A 14,566-nucleotide genomic window follows, 5' to 3' on the forward strand; every position below is an offset into this window, starting at 1 on the left:
CTTTACATTTTTGTCTTGCCATTGATCAAAATACGATAGCCAATTGCGACTTCAAGTTTCTATATTTTGAATGTGAAAGAACCCCTAAAACGGAAGCTCGAATTGGGTCTGTTTTTGTACTTATATCCGGAACTGACATGGCAACTAATCCTAGTGGACAATCGTGAAGGTGTTAAAAGCAGATCTTATGACCTAAGAAGAAACATGACTCGATTACTGTCACTTAAGATTCTTTACATAGTTCAAACAAAAAACTTCACTTCATTATTCATCTGCATCCATTCCGGCACTCTCCATTTGAAATTCATCATGCATCATCATTGCAATCTGAGGAAATAGAACATATCAGTATCCAGAGAACATAACCGCATGAGATTAGAGGGAGTAAAGAGTGTTCCAGGATTCATGAATGTTCCTAATGACAATCCATGTGAAACACTATCATAAGAAAAATCAAATCAATTGTAATCAATAATTTTTTCTCATAGAAGATGATAGCATTCAGGACGCTACAGAGATAATAGGCACATCAAATTTTCCCTTTGTAATTTTAAGACGTAACTCCAAGAAGAACCACATGATAAATAGCTTACATCACTCTTGTAGATTTTCCTTCAGTTATCATCTTTCCCTATAAAGGAAAAAAGAAATCGAGATTTCTCAATGTATGCAAGACATTTGATACTTGGCTAAAAGATTTGTCAAATTATGCCATATATAAGGATGTGAATTCACTATTCATTCTCCTCGTCTAACCAAATACTCAAGCAGCAAGATTAAGAAAGTAGATGGAAATTACATAGGAGACACCAAAACAAGAGAAAGCCTAACAGAACTACCAATCAACAGTGCTCAATGTATGATCTGCAATGATATGATGGATAAACAGGAAGAACACAAAACAATGCAACAAATTGAAGAGCACGGTTATGTATCAGAACAATTACCTCCGAGTGTCCAAACGGAGCGGGGTGAAACTGAAAGCATGGAATTGAGCAAAGCAGATGCAGTGGCCGTGTGGTACGGAAGCATCGTCTCGACGCAGCAGCTCAATGCCACCGGAGATCTTTTTCCATTTTCTCAGAAATGGAGAATCAGAATCAGCTAGGCTTAATCGATGTTTCGGAATCGCATGGAGAAGAAAAGGTTTCAGTGCGTTTTACCTGAAAACGCGGTGAGAGAGAGGGCTCTGTTTAGGCATCCTAAACGAAGACCGCGCAGAAGCTGGGGCCGGATTTGTCGACCTCAACGCGGAAGCGGCAGCTCGGCCGGCACCGGAGCGGAGGAAGGATCTCGCGGCGGACATTGAGAGTTTCGATTTTCGGAAGAGGAAGAAAAAAAATTTAGTGTTCTTTTGTGCAGTAGGGCTTTGACTTTTGAGTTTTTGACTAGAGGTAAAAAAGGGTTAATAGAAAACAATTTTACTGGCCTACACAGCATTTCATAAATTAGCTACTTGCTCCTCCTAGGCGCTAAGCAAATGGTAAACGATTTTTCTTACAGTGATATGTTGATGGTTTTTTCGGTATGTCAAACATTTTTTGTTGGGCCGACACAGCCCAATCCATTACCATTCTACTGTGGTGGTCTCTTAACAAAGCAAAGCAAAGAAGGTACAGAGAAAGATGATGAATGAGAATATTATAAAAACTGAAAAGATATTGGTTAATAGCTTAATACTATTCTTATATTAAGTTATGTTTAGATTATTTGTAGAATTTAATTTTCTATATATAAATTAAAAAGAAAATTGAACCAAACATTAGAAATTTAGCACCATAAGTTTTTTATTTTATTCTTCCAAATTATATATATATGCAAACGATTTAGAGTTTGACTGAATAAAGCATCATAACTTACTTTTAAAAATACACTCGAAACTATATAAGCAAAGGCTTAATGTTTGTTTTCGGAAGGAAGGACAATAGCTGCATGTGCCCATGCTTATGGAGTGAACTGGTAGTCTCCTTGCTCTGCCCCAAACATTTCCGACTGTTGGTTCATCATGTTTTTGGAACTGTATGGATTCTTGAAGCTCGAGTCCTTCTCATTGTACACGGTGGGGTTGTAGTTGTACTGATGCTTCTGGTAGAAACGGCCATGGTTTCTATCATCATCAAGGTCAAAGTAGTAATTACCATTCGCCATGAACCTCGTATCGCTCATCCCTTGTCTCTCCACGTTGTTTCTATAACCCTTGTACGCCTCCTTCCCTCTCTTCTCTTTCCCGTAACCATTGGAGTTTTCGTAGTAGCTCGTGTCCTTGTTGTTTTCGTCGTAACTCTCGGTCGTCCTAGGATAGTTCTCCCAATATTTCTTGTAAGATTCTTGGGTTTGGCTTAGGCTTGGGGTAGAGAAGGAGTCGTCGTAGCTAACGTTCTCATCATTCTTCAACTGATCTTCATTGTTGTTGTAGGTTGTCTCGTGACCGTACAAGCCGTACCCGTTTTCGGACTCGGGGATAAAGGTAGGGTTCTGGTTGTCTTGTCCGTTCTTCTCGTTGGTTTGGATAGGGACAAGATTGTTAGGGTTTTTGTCTGTGGGGTTTTCTCTCTGGAACTTGCCAAAGGAGTAGCTGTCTCTTGCATTGATTCGAATGGAGAAAAGAAGAAGTGTTAAGACGAAGAAAAAGAGTCCGGATCTATTGGAAAAAGCCATGGTGATGTGCGTGTTGTGGAACTGTGAGAGAAAGTGGGAGTGTTTATATATAGGAAAAGGTACATTAGCTGGTGTTTTAAAAAAAAAATTAACTCCTTAATTAATATATAAAATGGTTGGGTAATAATAAGGAGTGAATTGGTGATGATGGTTGTGCTTGGGGCTCCATAGGGATGAGATGCTTTTCAAAGAGGTAGCTCGACTTTTTGTGCCTATTTGGTTATTTTATCAGAAAAACCGTTAATTATATGAAATATTGATTTCTAATATTGTGAGATGAAACATATGTATATTTTTGTGTGTGTAGGTTTGTTACTTAAAACACTTATGGATAGTGAATAAGATCACCATGCTTTAAAAGAATATGGGGCTGGAGACAATAGGGCCTAGTGACTAGGCTGATTATTTAACACTGTGATATATTAGGAAAATGTATATAATTCACTTGGGAACAACATACAAAATCTACATCAGAAAGAAATAAAAATACTAATAATACGAGAAAAGTTTCTTGAAACAATATATCTGGAAATGTTACGATGGCTTTCGAGGGAATTAATTAGCGTATGATATGAGAAGTTTACTATAGTTTTAGAATGTGATGATTAGGGGATGAACATATTAAAACAGGTTCTGTCGTATACAAGGGAACGTACTAAAAAGTAAAAACGACAATGCAATCTTGTAGTAGTTTTCTTTTTTACGTCCTTCCAGTTTTGCGCGCAATCATGGAGATTTTAAAGTATCAAGTGCTTAATCCGAAGGTAATGATCACGGTGTGAGCCAGAGCCGTCGTACTTTCTCTCGGTTTAGCTTAAGTATTAGTGTTTGTTACTTTATTTTCACGCATTGAAAAATTGAAAATCGTATTGCTTATTTTTTTGTGGAATTAAAATGCGGTAGTAACTACACGTCTGAAGAAGAAAATTAGCTGATTTAATGAACAATAAAAGGAAAATTAGTTGACAAAAAAAAACGGGTGAAAATGGAAATTCTATGGCCGAGTAATAATGGGAGGCAAGAGATTTCGAGGGTAGCCACTAACTATTCTGGCCACCGAATGCTTGTGTTTGATGATTAGGGTCACAATTTGTTGCACGTCTACATCCAGTAAACTACAATTAAAGAGCACAAACAAATAAATAAATTCCAGTTGCACATCCACATCCAAAATCATAAAACATCAAAATCCATGAGTGCAAATAAATCAGTCGTTTACTTGTATTAGAAAATATAATCCGCCCTATATTTTGTCCATAGGAAAAGGTTTGTTTGTCAAATTTTCTTTTTCATTTATGTGTACCAAATTTGAGAAACAAATGGTCTTTCTGTAACAAATAGCAAAGAAAGAAACTAGTGGTCTGGCTCTCATGTTAACATTGAGTGATGGTCTCTATAAATAAGCGAACATACTTTCGTAAATCTTCAATTTTTACCCAATATAAACAAATGCTTTAAATATTTTAAGCAACATTTGACCTGTGTGAGTATGGGAGAGTTGGTACTTCTTCCTTCCTTTCAGACAATTAATATATTAAGATAGATCTCAACTGCCGAAAAAAAACTAACAAACATATCCATAACTTTTTTTTGGAAAAATAAATAAATTAGTTAAATAGAAAGAAATAGGGGAAGAAACGAAGATCTCGTTATGAATCGGACCATAAAACAATTAAAAGCATAAGGTTGATTATCTACATTTGTTAAATTTGTCAAAGTAGTAGGAGTGATATTTAAAGCATGACTTGCGGTTGGAACTAACTAATGAAGATCGGTGGATTTAAGAGATAATGAATGATAAGAAGCGACCCAAAAGGAAAAAGCAATACTTAATCCTCGCAACAAAACAAGAATTGATACATCCATCAAACTCCTGCTCATTTTGATGAGGAAATGAGCAAACTTCATACATGAAAGAAGAGGAAACGTCATACTCTTTCTCATTTTGTGAGGAGGTCATCACTGCCATAATTATAACGAAATAGAAAAAACCAGGAAACTAATTCTCAAAATGAGACGTAGATAAGCAGACCACTCTGAGTGATCCTTTAACATTTTCAAAAATTTGGTACAGTTTTTTTTAATTTACACACAATCGAATTAAAATCTTTGTCAAAACACATATTATATATGATATATCAAAAAAGTGCTTCCAAGAGGCATCAACTCAAAACCTTTTAATCCAAGAAATCTGAGTAATTTTGGTAATTTAAGATCCATCTGAACCCACAAAGAGGCCACGACTCATGCCAAGAGCCGTCTATTTGGCAATGCAAGCCAACTCGGAGCTCCTTTTGCGTCTTATGATCCGTGACATCCATATTATACATTAATGCTACTCCTTTCGTTTCACAAAGAGTGTCGTTTTAAGGTTTTATTTTTGTTTCACAAAAAGTGTCGTTTTATATTTTCAATGCAAAATTTTAAACAATATTTCAGTTTTGACCCTATTAATTTAATGTATTAATTAGAGAAAAAAATTATTTAATACATTAATAAAAGGTAAAGTAGTATTTTTAATAGTTTTCTTAATAAGTATAAAAAATGTACAAGTTCTTAAATTATTTGTGACATTATTTGTTTAGTTTGAAACGGGGAGTATTAGTTTAGTTTGATTTTCTTAAATTTTTTTGTCCAATCAAAGTACAAGTTCATGACCACATTACAAAACATAAGTGATTTCAACTCGTTCAAGAAATTTGAAGTATGTACACAAAAACCGAACCTTGATGGATTTTTTTTTAAAAAAAAATATTGCTTAAAGATCAGTTTATACAGAATCACAGAGAAGATCCATCGATTTACTCAGGAATAGGATCCCATAACAAGAGAGTAAACAGAAGCAGATTCGGAGCTACAAGAGTAATCAAAGGATTCACTTCGCTGACCAATTTCTTCCTCCTCAGCCTCTTCCTCACATACTCTCTCCTCTCCTCTCTCCCCCATTTTCCTTCCTCCACTCCGGCCGCCATAATCGCCGGCGGTGGCTGAAAATACGGGCAATTCGATCTCCATGATGTATCAGGATGCCCCAATCTCGATGCCCTTTTGAGGAATTGAGAGAACCACCATCGACGGAGATGTGATTGACATAGGATCGGAGGGTAATCCCACGAGCTGTAACATGGGATTAGGTTTCCGATGAAGAATTGAGAGTGAAGTGATGGTTCCGTTGTTGGGTTTGTGAGGATGTGAGTCACGGCTTGTAATCTCTCTTCCCATGTCGTCTCTTCCATTGTCTCTTCTCTAGTGACTCTGTTCGGTTGGATTAGAATCGAGAGGCTCAGAGAGACAGAGATGTTGTTGTTGTCGGACTCCTTCCGGTTTAAATTGGTACTTCGAACCAGAAATAACCGGAATAAAGTGGATAATAAACCGAGTTTTGGTGTTTGTTCTTGGATTTCTTGGATTACTTAGACTACAAGCCAGAAAGGCAGCAACTTTGATCAGATCGAATACTTTTTTTGTAATTTCAACCTCATAAAAAAACCAATCTTGCAACGAAGCGACCAAGTTTACAAAAGTCATCGACTTGTGACATCCCAAAGTTAGCAAGTCATCATCATAATGATAATAAATCAACTAGTAAGAACTTACTTGAGCCACAAGAAAACAAACAAACAGAACAGAAACCAAAAGGACCCTAGAGAGCAATGTCTAGCAACATGTCTCTCATGCCATACATGTCCCTTCCCTGCGAATGAAGATGATTGCTTTGAACACCAGAAACACCTTTCATGGAATGACCATTTAACCCTTCAACACACGGGACAACCGTCGCAGGTGCAACCGTCGTGGTCTCATCGGTTAACGGGAAACCAAACAGCCTGCACCTGCCAGAACCTCCGTGATGATCTTCTAGATGCCCGTTTGGACCGCTAGAGTTGGTTATCAAGACGGAAGAGGGTGATGACGACACGTGGACTGAAGTTGGCGGGAGGATACGGGTACTAAAGTTCTGGAACGGACCACACCAAATGTTCCTCTGGCTTAACCCCTGTTGCCGATGATGATCGGTCATTGAGTAAGCGGGAACTGTTTCTTGACCTTGCAAGACCTTATGGAACCCATAAGAGTCACCAAAGTCCGTTCCTTTGAACCGGCCTCTCCTGGCACCAGCACCACCATCCGAAGAGGTGTTGATGAAACCCGGAAAAATTTCTTGACCTTGCAAGACCCTCTGGAATCTCAATGATTCCTCAAAGTCTGTGGCGCGAATCCCCTCTGAAACAGAAGCAGAAACCAAATGTTTCAAACGTTAAAGAAGAGGCGAGGAAGGATTATATAAGCGGTTCTGGCGAGTAGATGTGTATTACCAGAGACAGGAATGTCAGGCTTTCCGGAGGAAAAGCCAATCCTGCTTCTCTTGGGACCAGTTGTTACGAAGCTGCCTGAATTAGATATTGAGCCAGACGGTTCGATCTCCCATGGTGAGACGCGCTGTTGATGCCCATTAGCCTCAATGTCGTCCCACCTAACCTGAATATGATGTCAAAACACAGTATGAGCAGCGAGCTTATGGATAGAACAAAAAATTAATCTTATAGGCGACCTCTGAAACCAAACTAGTGACTTGTTAAAAGATTACAATTCATAGCTTACCAAAAGGCATCTCCATTTGGAACCAGGCCACCTGATAGGATCCAAGTCGCTGATTCCAGTTATAATCCCAGGGGATCTGACAAAACAGGCGAAATTGTTTTTTTTTTTAACAAAGATGGGTAAACAAAACTCAAGTGTTGCCAAGTTCTCTTAAAGCTTGAGCTATAACCTTCTCTCAGAGGCATCTTCAGACTCAACCCTCGCTTTAAACCTCATACCGATACAAAATGGATAGTCAACAATCTTCAAGAACTTGGATGCAGGGATTATGAAGTTTGACCAGCTTGCCCTGAAAAGATTTTACCAATTGTAATTCCAGTTACACTAGTTGATATGCAAACTACATGCCATTAATTGCTTTTAACTAACAACACCATATACTTCTGAGACTTGGATTGAAATAACTCCCACGAAACAATCAACAGGAACAATACACAACTAAGGCCTCGGGAGATACCGATTGTGGTTTCGAAAACGAACATCTGTTATGGTTTTTTGGAGCTTACTTGGGGTTGTAGTAAATGCTGAAAACGCTATTGGTCGATATGGCATGAGCTACTTCAGCGAAATTGTTGTGGTTCATGTTCTGATTATACTGAGTCGAGAAAGCAGAAGCACCTTCAATTTGAGAAGCTCTTCTAACTCCCAGTCGCAGTTTGCCATCATCTCCTCTGAATCAAAGAAAACCATATCACAAATCCTCTAACAGGAAACCAAAGAGGTATTTTTGTAGGGAGAAAACAGTCAAGAGTTTTGTTACTACCTGAGGAAAAGTACAGCATCTCCAGAGACAAGCTTCTTCTTGTTCACAAACGCACTCCAGCCGGTAGTGAGCAAATGCCTCCTAGGTTGTCCTAAAAGTCACTCAAAACAAAACAAATTTTGTCATCTACTGTCTTCTCAAGGCAAGCGAAAGCAACATAAGGCAACTGATTTACCTCGATAAATGTGGCGAAATCGCCACTCCAGGCCATGAAGATCCCTGGCAAGAAGCTCCTGAGAAGGCCGGGGCTGGCTATAGTCCTACATAACAGAATGATTATGCAGTTAAATCTCTCACTATAAGCTTACAGAAGAACATGTAAAACCCTGAATGGTTTCAGATAAATAAAGAGCAATGTACATAAGTTATATAGATGAACCAAAAAATAGAGTAAGTACCAGAGGAGGGAAGCAATCCTCTGCTGCACGGCGAGGAACAGAAAAGCCTCCATGGGTGCTTGTATCAGAAGCTGTGAGGGTTTTGCAGAACATGTGAGGTGTATTTGACCTCTTAAGCACCTCATAATCTTCCTCTCCACCATCAACATCTATCATTCCCTCACGCACCTTCCGCTCAATGTCCTGTAACAATCAGCTCAATTCTTTGAGCTCGAGCAATGTTTGCTATTTTTCCAATACTAGAGCTATAGATAAAAACTCACCTCGGACTCAGGAAGAAGAGAGACTTGAGCATAAACTTCATCTGTAGCTGTCTCTGCCTACGAAAATGAAACCAAAAATGTTTTATTTCCAAGAACAAATTTGTAAAACAACAAACTAAAAAGTGAAGACAGCTTCAATTCTTACTCGAATGCTACGACAAACGGAGCAAAAGAGGAAACTTTTAGGAAATCAAATGCGAGAGTTTAAAATCTTCAGAAGAAATTCGTAAGCATCAAAAACCAAAATTGCAGACACTTATGGGAGATTACACACGTTCTTTGCCGACTGTCGACAAATGCCACAAGAAGAAATGCAAATGGAGCAAAAAGGGAAATTTTCCCTCAAAAAGAAACGAAAACGTTCTCCGAGATTTTCTCAGAGCAGAAGAGAAGAAATAAAACATAAATTCCTCTGTCTCAATACAATTCAATAACCCGGAGGCTCAAATCTCCACACTTGTATCGAAAACCCCAACTCAGATTCACCAAACAAAAAAAAATTCTTTTTTTTTCTCCCCCAAGAAAAAATCGAAGAATCAGAAACACACAAAAACCTTTTGAGAGGAAAACATAAATAATTAAAACGGGAAAGAAAAAAAATAAGAGATTTATAAAGACATACGTGAAGCTTGACATCGAGAATACGACAGAACACGTGAGGAGGTAGCCCGTAAATCGCGGCGGAGAAATCGGGGGCTTGTTCCAAATGTCCCTGAGGGAAATACAACACAAGGCTTCCTCTTTTCGGGAGAGAGATGAGGGGTCCAGCACAAGCGTGCCACAGCTCCAGACAAACACCAGACGAGCTTGAAGACGATGAAGACCCACTCACAGCAAACGCAGACGCAGACGCTGACGCTGATGAAGACGAGGATGGAGAGAGCGACCCAGAAGCCGAAGACGGCGTTTCGTCCTCCGTCTCCATCACGTTTAGATCGATTAAACCACCCATCAAGAGAGATAAAGATAAGAGTTTTAATATTATAAAAAGGAAAAATTTATATATTTCAGAGGAGTTTCTTCATGACTTGGAACTTTACCCTCTCAGAAAAGAGAAGAGAGAGCACAGTGATGAGTGAGTCTTAAAGCCGTAGAAAAAGAGTTTTCCATAAAAACCCAAGATTTTAATTTTCATTGTGAGAGAGAGAGAAAATGAAACAAAAAAAAGTTTTGATTTTTAATTTTATTTTACAATGTTAAGAAGAGGAGAGAGAGGATCAGAACAGAACAGTACTGAGTGCTCTGCACAGTGCCCTCTGCTACGTCTGGTGACTGATGTGTGTGGTGTGGCTTTTAGACCTTTTGTGCGTGGAGAGAGACATTAGATGGATTAGATTTTTGATAGATTGATTTCTTTTCTTTTTCTCTTTTTTTTATTATGATTTACACAACAGTTTCTTGCAATATTGATAATGTAATAATAGTAGTGGATATTACAGATGTACTTTATACGAGTGAGTTTGTTACAAAGATTATGGTATTTAATCATTATACAATAAGATCTGCAAGAATAATGACTTAACTAACGTTCTTTTAATGACTTCTCATTAAAAAAACACGAAAGTCTTATATTTCTTCTTTGTCGTATGTTTGAATTATTTTTTTTTATTGTGGAGAACGATTCAATAGTGGTGGCATACTTTTAGGGATTGATGCACATAAGTGATTAGTTTTAAATTATATACATATTATTAATTTATTAAAGATATATGGTTCAAGTGTTTTGTGTCTGTGGTGTAGATTTGGATTACCGTTATACTCTGAATATTTATATTTCGCTTGGTTATGGAGTACGATAGGATAATTGTTTGTAGTATAATATTTTCTTCTTTTTGAGGCTTTCGTAATTTTGTTTATAAGGGTTGTATTAAAAACAAGTTATGTACAAATAGTGTATTTGTGAACAATAATAAACTTCAAATTTTTAAGTTTCAATTGAAAACAAAAATAGAAACTAAGGCTCTGATTGGTAATCTGCGTAATGGCAGAATTACATTTTTAAACATATTTCCATAAAGTTTTTGCCAATTAACAAAAGTTTGTAGAATGAAAAAAATATACAAAATATGCAAACTGTATTTTTTCTTAAAAAAAATACAAAGAAAGATTATGTTTTCACTTAAAAAAATACAAAGAAAAATACATTCTTTAGAAAAACGATTTATAAATAAATTAATCTATTCATTTTTTTCTGTCATTCCACCATTCCACAAGATTACCAATCAAAACTTAAATTTTTGGAAACTGTGAACCACTTAGAGTTCATGGAGTTTCAGATTTGTCATGCAACTGAGTGAGGAGATCCGGTTGTGTATGACTTTATCAATATGCCGAACAAGCTGCGGCACAATGTTATAACCATTTTTGTGTATTCGAAATTTCTTTTCTTTTCGATAGAATACATCGTTGTCTAAAAAGTAAGACGAAGCAAATTTTAATTTTACTGCCTACATGTGTGTTTAAGTGATAGCTTGCACCGTATTTTCCTAATCCAGAATTAATCTATTATCAAGCATTAAGCTATACGCGAGTCAGACCAGACAGCAAAGGCGCAAGGTCAAGCAAAAATAAATGGTCTCAAATCTCATATATTTCTCCACTAAAGACCCACGACTGATGAAAACACTAAGTACCTAGTTGCGCTCTTGTGGAAAGGTGATTATGAAAAGCAAGCCACATAATGAAGCTGCATCACGAGAACCAGACCACCCGACTCCATGGTATCAAGTGCATGTGGATATATGTTGATGCTTGTGGGCGTAAGTGCATCCATTATAAATATTTTTATAGTGTACTTATCAATTATAGTTAAGTTACACAGAGTATGCACCCACCTTCACGTTATATCTCTATTATGAACCCATCATTAAAAATCCTTTGGATCGCTCCATATACCATCGATCTTCTACATAACATGCATACGAGATTTGACGGAATTTATATTGACAACTGTTGTTAGATTATCAACAATGAGTTTCATCAAAAACTGTGTACAAATGAAGTAACGGCAAGTGGAAGTTGTGAAGTGTTAACAATCATACATTAACTCCAGGCGTACTTGACATGTTTTTATTCATCTAATTATTTTTACAAGTCAATACAATTTCACAAGTTGTTTTGCCCTCAGTCAAAAGTTGTGTTTACACCAATGTGTTTTGAAGAAAAAAAAAATGCAATAAGATGTGGCGTCTACTTTTTGTAATTGTTAATTTAGAGCGACGACTAGCTCATAATATGAAGATAGTGAGGCGACGAAGAACAAGTTAAAGATTTTTTTTGGTAAAAACAAGTTAAAGATTTTTAGCAAGAAACTTTTAAACACTTACAAACGTATAAAAGATCTAAGAGAATTTGTCGAGATAATAAAGACTCATTTACCATAAACGGCAACCGAAACCACAACCAACAAAAAAGCCAATGAAGGAGACAACGACAAGGACGACGAAGTTGATGGCATCGAAGAGGATGAGGATTGTGTTCTATTGATTTGTCACTTTCTTAATTATGAATTATTATTTTTAAACATTTTTTTTAAATGCGTTATACATAAGAAATAAACAAACAATATATTTTGTATTTTTATCAATTATTTTTAACAAATTATTAAAAAATGAGCTCCAAATTTGCAATGGAAGTAAATTCCGTTATATTATCTTTATAGTGGTGATCACTGATCATATACATTCGTGAGCTAAATTTTTAATACATCAAAAGAAAAATCAAGGCAAAGCTCCATTAATAAGAAAACAAATACGAAGAGTTTGTTCATGAACCTGTTTTAATCGGCGACGTAAATTGGTCGATGCACAGGGAATCCAAATTTCTAAGTAAACTTACCTAATTCCATCGTAAGAAAAACAGGGAAATTATTGCGTATCTACAAAGTAGGGTCCCATAAATGGTAGGACATATCAAGAGAAACAAATGGTAGGGATCATATATGCTTTTGGTAAGATGAGGTTTCAAAAATTCTTATAAATATGTCGACCCAGATAAGGAACTAACCTAATCATACCACATTTTGAATTATATTAGATCTTAATACACATGCACTCAAAATAATTCTTGATTGCGTACAAATTCAAGATGGGTAAAACATAGGAAACCATTAACAAGATAAAATCTTGACAGTAGGTGGTTTAATTGGCATAATCCTAGAGCAGATTACTAATCAATGATTAGTTAGTTTTCATGATGCTAGTCACCATGTTCATTACCTTATTTTACTAAAATCTATCTTGCAAATCAAGTAATTGTACATATGACTCAATTCACGTTAAACTCTTAACTTTCGAAGGAGTGAAATTCATTAAATTTGAGTCAAATATTTTCACACGTACCTTTCACCCAAAAAAATAATATTAGATAAATAAGATCAAGCATAATCTACCATTATTAAAACGTACCCTATTGAAAAATCTTACAAGATTTGCCCATAATTATCATCAAGTTTGATCCTGATATAATCTATAAGACCCAACAATTAAACTAACAGATAATTGAATTTACGAAAACAAAAAGATAAGTAAAAAAACAAACATAATAAGAGACTTCGACCAAAAAACATAACTAAGAGATATAGATGGATTAAAAACTTCTCCACTTTCTCATCAGATTTTAAGAGACTATCTTTATAAAGAGAATAACAACATGGATCTTTATTTTAAAAAATAATTTAGATAAATAATTTATAAATTTTAAAATATTAAAAAAATTAATATAAAATTAATTAGAATCAACTTGTCTGAAATGAAAAAAATCAGGTTTAAATATTATCGCTAAATAATCAGCGAAAAATTCACCGATCCCTTTCATATGTCGATATTCATATAGTATCAGAGGTGGATGTAGTAAAAGAAGAATAGGGTCAAGTGCCCCCTACTCCTTTTTATTTTTTTCTTAAATATTTAGGTTAATTCAATCAAAATAAATTCAGTTTAGTGGTAAAAGAAAACTTTTGCCCCCCAACTATTTTTTTTCTTCTATTTATAAATTTATACCCTCAATTAATTTTTTTTCTAGATCTGCCACTGCATAGTATTAATAGTTGATCTCATTATTCATGTGCTAGTTTTGAAGTGTTTGATCGACTATTTGATGGTGTTTTGGTTATCACCTCATTCTCTTTCTAGTTCTTGTAGTATGTCTTTTATGCGCAAAAAAGACCTATGATAATTGAAATCACCGCCAAATGGTTTAATTTTCTAAAATTGGGAAGAACATATAACATGATCTATATGATGTTTCTACATGATTTGGCATTATCATTTTGTTTCTTTGCATTCAAATGGAGTTTTTCATCGCAACGATTCAAAACACCCAAAAGGCTACAAAAACACACAAACTCATAAAACAATGATTAAAATGAAACAGTAGCACTAAGCGGAAACAAAAAAAATGCTAAAAATGAACATATCATTACATTCGTATTAGGGAGTTTTTAATGTTAAAAATGGTTTGATCACCTAATTCTAGAACCTGGCTCATCTATTAAGAGCATGTACATCAGTGAACCCCTAAGAGGTTCACCAGAAAGGGGTTCATCAGAATATAATAATATTTTTTTTGGTTTTAGGTTTTTTTTTTAATTCGAAAATTATAATTTTTAACCAATCAGGATGCTTCATTTTGGGATGATACTGTCTCTTCAGGTTCGTCGGGATGATACTGTTTCTTTAATATTAAGATCTTTTACCTCAAAAACTGTGCCATGAACCTCTCTTGATCCCTTGATGTACATGCTCTAATACCTTTAAAGACGATAGTAGTATCTTTTTCTGGTTGAATTTTATTTACAGTCCATCTAATTAACACACATATCTAAAAAATTAGCTCTCATGAAAAATACCCAAATTTTTCATAAATACTTCCAAAAAATATTT

The 14,566-nt window shown here is 35.7% G+C and overlaps 4 protein-coding genes across 5 annotated transcripts; all 4 read right to left on the reverse strand.

The window, feature by feature from the left end:
- Positions 1-16: 16 nt before the first annotated feature.
- Positions 17-1,492, reverse strand: LOC18026571 (protein NUCLEAR FUSION DEFECTIVE 6, chloroplastic/mitochondrial). 2 transcript variants are annotated; one of them, XM_006410472.2, is made up of 4 exons: positions 1,164-1,492; positions 948-1,066; positions 594-631; positions 191-327 (listed from the first exon to the last, which is right to left on the reverse strand). In XM_006410472.2, exons 1-3 carry the CDS (start codon positions 1,304-1,306, stop codon positions 615-617), a joined length of 279 nt encoding a protein of 92 aa, XP_006410535.1. In that variant the 5' UTR covers positions 1,307-1,492; the 3' UTR covers positions 191-327; positions 594-614. The 2 variants fall into 2 exon arrangements, with proteins under 2 accessions (XP_006410536.1, XP_006410535.1); XM_006410473.2 differs by lacking the exon at positions 594-631 and having other exon boundaries at positions 17-327.
- A 267-nt stretch (positions 1,493-1,759) lies between these two features.
- LOC18026572 (protein E6) lies at positions 1,760-2,669 on the reverse strand. The gene has a single exon (XM_006410474.2). It carries the CDS (start codon positions 2,656-2,658, stop codon positions 1,945-1,947), a length of 714 nt encoding a protein of 237 aa, XP_006410537.1. The 5' UTR covers positions 2,659-2,669; the 3' UTR covers positions 1,760-1,944.
- Positions 2,670-5,392: 2,723 nt separating this feature from the next.
- Positions 5,393-6,062, reverse strand: LOC18026573. Its single transcript, XM_006410475.2, has one exon. It carries the CDS (start codon positions 5,892-5,894, stop codon positions 5,460-5,462), a length of 435 nt encoding a protein of 144 aa, XP_006410538.1. The 5' UTR covers positions 5,895-6,062; the 3' UTR covers positions 5,393-5,459.
- Positions 6,063-6,117: 55 nt separating this feature from the next.
- Positions 6,118-9,933, reverse strand: LOC18026574 (auxin response factor 3). The gene is made up of 10 exons (XM_006410476.2): positions 9,307-9,933; positions 8,685-8,741; positions 8,422-8,604; positions 8,199-8,283; positions 8,024-8,114; positions 7,767-7,931; positions 7,430-7,549; positions 7,261-7,336; positions 6,975-7,137; positions 6,118-6,882 (listed from the first exon to the last, which is right to left on the reverse strand). The coding sequence occupies exons 1-10, from the start codon at positions 9,634-9,636 to the stop codon at positions 6,302-6,304; spliced, it is 1,851 nt and encodes a 616-aa protein (XP_006410539.1). The 5' UTR covers positions 9,637-9,933; the 3' UTR covers positions 6,118-6,301.
- Positions 9,934-14,566: the final 4,633 nt, after the last annotated feature.

This window comes from Eutrema salsugineum, unplaced genomic scaffold, assembly GCF_000478725.1.
Source record: "Eutrema salsugineum unplaced genomic scaffold, Eutsalg1_0 scaffold_10, whole genome shotgun sequence".
In the NCBI taxonomy this organism is placed as follows: Eukaryota; Viridiplantae; Streptophyta; class Magnoliopsida; order Brassicales; family Brassicaceae; genus Eutrema; species Eutrema salsugineum.